We start from the raw sequence: 7,685 nt of genomic DNA on the forward strand, positions 1-7,685 counted from the left end.
ATGGGATCGCCAATGCATTAGGCATTTCATTGGGCATCATCCAATGTAATGTTTACCTTAATTTTGTGAGGGGAAGTAATTTTATTGATTCATTCCAAAGAATGATTATCTTACCTATTCTGCTCGTTGCAGAGTATTTATACCCTTCGTGGTACATCTCCATGATATAGCTTTCATAAACAATGCATGTCAGCACCTGAGCCTACAAACTCGAGTGAGAAAAATAACTGTGGGTCTTCATTGTTGACATGATATTTCAACCTAAATTTAAATTCTTGGGTATTTCAATGCAGAAGGAGTTATTCCTTGAAGTGTGTACATTCCTGCTGCTTCATTAATGAATATTTTCTGCCATTGATTATGGAAAGTAGATAAGGATGCTGGTTTCAACCTTTGCTTTGCAAACCCAGCATTCTGAATAGCAAATCATCTAATATTGTTTACTGGTTGCCACATGACCTGGTCTCTGACAGGTGGATAATAAAGCAGTTTATGAAAATACTTTCAAGAAATGTGTTCCTGTAATTCAGGCAGAGCAACATGCACAGGTTTCAGAATCTATTGTCATGCACATGTGTCACAAAATTTATTGTTTTCCAGTAGCATTAAAGGTGTGAAAATTGCTATAAATTACCTTTTTTTAAGTAAATAAACTCGTGCAAAAGAAGAGAAAAAGTGAAGTAGTGTCTGTGTTTAATTGCCAATTCTGAAATCTGATGGCAGAGGGGGAAAAGCTGTCCTTGTGTCTTTGGGTGCTGATTTTCAGGCTCCAGTTCCTTTTTCCTGATAGTAGCAGAGTGAAGAGGGCATGGCCTGGGTGGTGATAGAGGCTGCTTTTTTTGGAGACACTGGCTCTTGTAGATGTCCTTAATGGAGTGAAGACAAATGCCCATGATGCGCTTGCTGAGTTCACAACTCTCTAGCCTTTGCTTGTCCTGTGCATTGGCACCGACATACAAGACAGTGATGCAATAAGTCAGAATGCTCTCCATGGTCCACTTTAGAAATTTGCAAGAGTCTTTGGTGACATACCAAGTCTACTCAACCTTCCAATGAAGTGTAGATTCTGGCGACCCGCCTTGATTATGGCCATGTTTAATTATGCACAAATTTTTAAGATGAGGGATATTAGCCATGAATTCTGAATAAAAAAAATCTAGGTATATAAAACAAAGAACAGTAGAGCACAGGAACAGGCTTTTCAGTATATGATTTCTGTGCTAGGTGAGAGATTAATTGAATAGTCTATGAGGCTAGTAATGTATTTGTTCGGATGTCGTGTTTGAAATGGAGTCACAGATGATGATCAGTTTTGCAAGATCACTTAAGACTTTGCTTATTGTTAGCTTTTCTGGGCCTGGCTCATGGCAGTGGCTAGTGGGGCATCCTATAAAGTGATATTTTCTTATTTTCTAAGACGTTCCAATAACCTCAAAGCAATATGGGTAACTTTAACTGGAGTTGACCATTGATGAAATTAGCGTTATTGATAGATGGATGATGAAGGAATTATAATTGCATGAAGTTTAGTTAGCAGCTGACTGCTTTGTGTTCACTGGGTGTTAATTGTTTATTTTGAAACTTGTGTTTAATATTGGTTCAGTCGAAATTAATCTCCCAATCCCCTCACCGGAATTATTGCCTGGTTTAATAATGGAGAGTGCATTTCAGAGTCGAAGTCATTTTTTTTCTGCCTAAGTGGGTCATTTGCTTGAATTACAAAGCTATGATCATACTGTGATCATACTGTGATGTATTTTGGCTTACTTTGAGGTAAAATCCCACACAGTTCCATTTAAGAATATTCTAACAGTATGGTCACACTTCAGCTTTGTTGAAAGTTATAAGGCATATTAGTGTAGGAATAAGTTATTTCAAAAATCTTAACCATGACCATGAATTGAGTTTTTCCAAATAAAGCACTATTGTGTTTTTACAAAAATATACAGCCTACTGCGATTTAATAACAATTGATCATTATTTTATTTAAAATTTGAATTTTAGTTTAACCTCTTATAAGAATTGTGTTGTAATTAGCACAAAGCTTGCTTGTCATGCTTGTTGAGTTACAGAATTGTCCATGTGTTTTGCTGGAGATTTGAAAATGGAGACTAATAAGAGTGCTTTACTGTAGTAAATTCTGCATTCTCTGGACAGAATGTTGAATCTCGTGGGGGACTGTCTGTTTGGCAAAGTTTGATAATTTTGTAGGAAAAATGTGTAAAAGGCACCTATAAAGAGTGAATCAAGAAATTGATAATGAGATAATAATGAAGGCTGGTCATTAATAGAAAATGTGGCACTGAGAATGGAGGTATGAGCTTTCCCAAAGGTTGTCAGAAATAATATTGCAAATGTTCTTTGAGAACACCTTTATTTCCAAACTAATATCAAGATGCTCAATGAATTTTTAAAATTAATAAATAGTTCATAGGTATTGCTTCTCGACCTTTTGGCTAAAATCATGTGTAATAGTTCACAGGTATTGCTTCTCGACCTTTTGGCTAAGATCATGTGTAATAGTTCACAGGTATTGCTTCTCGGCCTTTTGGCTAAGATCATGCGTAATAGTTCACAGGTTTGTTTCACCAAGTACTTGTGCTGTCCATCATTTTTTCCAGAATCCTAAATATTGCCAAGAACCAACCAAATGATCTAAAAATATTTTCTTGAATCCTGGTAAGCAGTCAAGGGAGGAATTCATCTCAATGCAAGCATTCAATTTGAATGGTCTTCATTCTACCAAAATAACAGATATACAGTAAAAAAAAATTTAAATGCTGGGGATACTCAGCAAGTTAGGTCACATCTCTGGACAAAACTCGGTTCATTATTTTATTTTATTGAATTTTTATCATCTGCAGTATTTTATATTTCAACAAATCAATTCCAGTAAATATGTGATTATTCAGTTTCCCTTGCTACTCCTTGTTGTAAATACATTGCAACTCAGATTATCTGAAATTTTTTGGACCCAGAAATGACATCACAGGCTGAAAAAAATTCACATTAGCTTAGAATGTCGATTGTCCTCATTTCAGGTAACTCCCTCCCCCTCTCTTTGCATTTCTTCTTTACCGACCCCTATTGACTTTTCTCTCCATCTCTCCCTCTCAAACTGTGTGCCACTACCTCCCAGCTGCAAGCGGTTGGAAGAATCCCTTGTCCCGACGTTATCAAGGAGAGTGCCTCCTGGGCAGGAGCAGGGACCTCAGGCTCCCAGGCAGGAGCAGGACATTGGTGACAAGGTGTCGATTGCCGGCAGTGGTTGGGAGGGGGAGTGTGCGCAGTCAAAGACTGGGACTGTGTCAGGCTCCAACATTGGGAACCAGGATGCAAAGCCGGAATAGCCCATGCCGGAACGAGCCCACGGGGAGACAGGAGCCTGTCAACTTACCAGTGAGTGTTCCACCGGCCCAGGAAGCCTCCAAGGGATCGGCAGCAGCGGTGGGGACATGTCAGGGATCAGTGGTGACATGTCAGGGATCAGTGGTGACATGTCAGGGATCAGTGGTGACAGTTGGGAGGGGGAAGTGTGTGCAGGCAAAGACTGGGTCAGTATCAGGCTCCAACATCAAGAACCAGGACATGAAGCTGAACAGCCCTTAATGGAACAAGCCCATGGGGAGACAGAAGTCCGCCGACTCGCCAGTGAGTGTTCCACCAGCCCAGGAAGTCTCCCTGGGGATCAGCGGCAACGGTGGGTTGTGCCAGGGATCGGCAGTGGCAGTTGGGAGGTCTTGGGGATTGGCCGCGGTGTTGGGGACGCGTCGGGGATTGGTGACAGCCAGCATTTTTTGGTGAGAATTAAACTTTATTTTAATGCCTAAAAAGCCTTCTCTTGTTGTTTAAACATTGATACAAGTGATTCGCTGTTGCTACTGGGTTGTTTTTAAATAATGACCAGTTATCCAAAAAATTCAGTTACCTGAAATAGGTCTGGTCTGACCATTTTGGATAATCGGATTTGTACTGTAGTTCATTCTCCTGTGGTACTATCTCGCTCCATTTCAGAAGAGCCATTTTTACAGAGTGTGTCTCACCTTCAGTTAAACAATTAATTAGATGACCATAAACATGACTTCAGGCTTCCCAGATAAATTCCATACATTTGCTACTCATTCCACATCATTCCTCAATCTGTTCCCTCACATTCCGTACCCTCCATCACAATGACTATCCGTTTTCCTCTTGCGTCTTAACTAATTTTTATTTCTCTTTGTTGGTTGCTGAATGCCCCAGCTACTCTCCTCCCAATTATGCCCACTCATGTCTAATGCTGTTTTTGTCACATACTTCTATGAATCTCTTGGAGGTTTGCTAAAGGTGCAGTGCAGATTTTGTTTTTGTGTTCTGTTTTAAAACCACTCAAACAAAACAGATATTGTTTGTAAATTGAATCAACAAATGATTATTTGCTGAGAATGTTCTTCATAACTTTCCTGCTTTATTTTCTTCCTTCTGACCAGTTTTATTTCTCTGTTCTGAAAGATGAGCCACATTTGATTTTAGTTTTCCGGTCTCTGTTCAAATTTTGATTCTCTGTCATCCATTCCCATGGTGAGAGGCATGATATCCATTAATAATACTATCATTAACATTTTGTGTAAATGCCTCTCTTAAACTTGTTAGATATACATAATACATTTTTATTAAATAAACATAAAAACACCATGTCATTCAATTGCTAAATTTAAGAATCTCTTTGTTTCAGGAAAGTAAAACTTAACATTTTGTTTGGAACAATGTTTGGATGAATTTAAGCTAGCCATTTCTGTGCTAACACCTTTGTTATTATAAACATTCTTATTAAGAAGTAACTTCTCAGCTGCTAAAGCTCTTTCCTTAAACACCATTATCTTAAAAAATATACTGATGCAAAAGTTAAGCCCTTGCAAATATTCATAAAGTGGCAATGAGTTTTCTGCATTGTTGTCACTGATTTCCTGTGTTCTTCGCATTTTCTGCTTTCACTCTCTTCACTTTCTGAACTAGTTGTCTGCAGCCTCAAGTCCTTCTAGTCAAAGTCCTCCTAGAGCTCCCGGAAAGGATCCATTTGCAGAGCTCTCTCTCAAGGACTTCTTGTAGAACAGACAAGGTATTCATGGTGTGATGTGTATGTTTGTGTATGCTACAGGACAGTCTCTAAAATAGTCAACGAGGCTGCTGCATTAGAATTGCTGTTGAAAGTTTGCTGAAATCCTTAATTATCCTGCCAGTGCCCTTATTGCATGGGATATTGTGATGTAATTGTGCTTTGTGGCCATATGTAATGTTGATTTTCTTTCATAAATAGTGCATGCACAGATTATTGCACAACCTTTTTTCCGTGGAGTTAATACCATGGCAACAATTTCAGCCATAAATGGGTCCTGTACGCCAGTTTAAGCATGTCTTTGTTAAATTTTCCACCATAAAAGTTAATTTTCTGTCCTCATAAAAAGCATCAAACAAATGTACTCCATAAAACAGTGAATTTGTTTTCAAACATGCATGATGGTGTCATTTGTACTCCATCGATTATCAGTGGGATCTTTGACAAACCCATCATATGTAAAATAAAATTTGACCATTTGGAAAATGGAATGTTTAATCATCTTGTATTCTTGGATCTTTTGTAGCTTTTTTTTTCCTCATTCCATTGTTTCACAAAATGTCAAAAAAAACTTTGTGAAAGAAGAGAAAAATGAGAAAACTAGTCTATGTTACTATTTGGATCAAAATAATCTGAATTTAAATTGAGTTGGAATGGAAAAAGTAATTTTGCGAGTTGTTCTTTTGGGAGGAACTGTACTTTTTAAACAAACAAGATTTTTGAACAGCAAGGCAAAATTTGCCAAATGGTTCTTGCTTGATAGTAATGAGCTATTTTCTTTTTGTTTTTGTTTTCAGATGCAATTTATGTAGTGATATCAAATGGATAGATTCTGAGAAGATGAGTGCTGAGCAGCAAATCTTTATTCTTCATGCAAAATACTCGCTGTTGTGAAACTATCTTCCATAAGTATGACCTCAGTACGGACATAAAACAAGATGGCAAAATGATCAAGATAGAACATTTATTAGAAAGAAAATGTTGATGGACAAACTTCAGCAGCAGAAGGAAAGGCTTTTGATGGGTTGATGACCGATTTGATTAGGATTTTAATTGGTGAAACCAATTGTGCTCCATAGTACAACAACCTTTTGTTCCATTGTTGAGTAAAACCTCTATTAATTTTAAAATGGTGGCTTGAAAAACAAGTAGGATATATAATTATGAAACAACTGCTGGAATGTAAATTATCAGAATTGGTGAGGTATTCTTTGAAAAACAGCAGTAAATTATGTAAACTTCTGTTCACCAATTTTTTTCACAATCTTGCTAAAATTATTAATTCATAATTTTACACTTTATTCAAGTTTTGCAGTAGACATTCCTTGTGTATTATATTTATTTATGACTGTCAGATTAAGTAACAATATTGCATCAGATGCTTCCTGTGAGGATTAATATAGTTGTGCACGATTCATCAATCGGATGAAAAATACAGTTAATTGAAAGATGAAGCACTAATTCTACAAATCAGTTTAATTATTCCTAGTACAATTATTTGTAGGCAGAACAAAATCTTGCGTTTATATGGGATTTAGAATGAAAATGTATTAATCAATGTAGTTAATTCTGTGCCTAGGAGTTTGTGAGGGAACAATTATTGACATGCAAAGCACGGTATTTGTATTTTGGCATTAGCATAAATGGGAAGGCCATTTTTATTGCTCCATGCTCAGTGTATCATTATTTTACACCCAAGTTTGATGCTGCCTTTCTAAAATGTAAGGAATTGCCTTCAGTTCACAAGGATCCTCTACCTCTATTGGACTCCAAGTTGTTTGGAGATCTCAGAACACTAGAAAAAATTGTTTAAATGTCCACACATGGTGTCTTCATTGGTTCTGAGAAGATCTGTTTACACATAGTTGGATATGAGGGAATAGTTTCTGCGTAGATTTTTTTTTAACAAAGTAGAGCAAAGTTGAAAAGTAACACAGTAAAGCACTGTTGATCGGTGCTTCATTGTATATAACATAAATTCTGTCCACATCAGTAGTGTGAAGGATAGTTTGAGCTTAAGGCAATTCAGTACATGAACTTAGCAAAATTTTGCTGCATTGTCTTTGCAGAATATATTTTGTTTAAAAGAAAACTGTATGTAGGAGAAAATTGGATTTTCAAATAAAGAGCAGCTTTCACTGAAATTTTGTTACCAGCTAGGTCCAAGTTACATCATCTTGATTACAAAAGATCCTGTGCATGGATATAACAACTCTGCATTATTTAATAAAAGAATTAAGCTGTTATAGGTAAGCTGTTCTGTCATCTCAATCTTTTACAATATTAGAAAGGCTATGTGTTCAGAAATTATATCTGTGCTCATTTGTAAAGATCTTCAGTTTTGTATTTTTCAAGGAAATAATAGAAGCCCATACAGGATTTATCAATAGTTAGTCACAAATATTGATAAGTTCCAAGTTTTTATTTGTCATGGAATTCCTTTTTGTTTCACTTATTATTTATCAGGGGAAAAAAGTAGCATCCGAGATTGGCCAATATTGATTGACTGTAGGACAAGCAGTCCTCCCTCAAAATTGTCTAAATTGTAGAAAGATGTGTTCTTTAACCAAGTGATCTCAGTATTTTAGTC

The 7,685-nt window shown here is 36.8% G+C and overlaps 1 protein-coding gene across 25 annotated transcripts in view; it reads left to right on the forward strand.

Annotated features, from left to right (window-relative positions):
- picalma (phosphatidylinositol binding clathrin assembly protein a) overlaps positions 1-7,348 on the forward strand; it is a 175,234-nt gene extending 167,886 nt beyond the window's left edge. For 24 of the 25 annotated variants that reach the window (XM_069890923.1, XM_069890925.1, XM_069890927.1 and 21 more), the window contains 2 exons: positions 4,996-5,098; positions 5,893-7,348. In XM_069890923.1, coding sequence (XP_069747024.1) covers positions 4,996-5,088 — 93 coding nt within the window. In that variant the 3' untranslated portion in view covers positions 5,089-5,098; positions 5,893-7,348. The remainder of the gene's footprint in view (positions 1-4,995; positions 5,099-5,892) is intronic. The other variant, XM_069890920.1, reaches the window with a different exon arrangement.
- The last annotated feature ends 337 nt before the right edge of the window (positions 7,349-7,685 follow it).

Source organism: Narcine bancroftii, chromosome 7 (genome assembly GCF_036971445.1).
Source record: "Narcine bancroftii isolate sNarBan1 chromosome 7, sNarBan1.hap1, whole genome shotgun sequence".
In the NCBI taxonomy this organism is placed as follows: Eukaryota; Metazoa; Chordata; class Chondrichthyes; order Torpediniformes; family Narcinidae; genus Narcine; species Narcine bancroftii.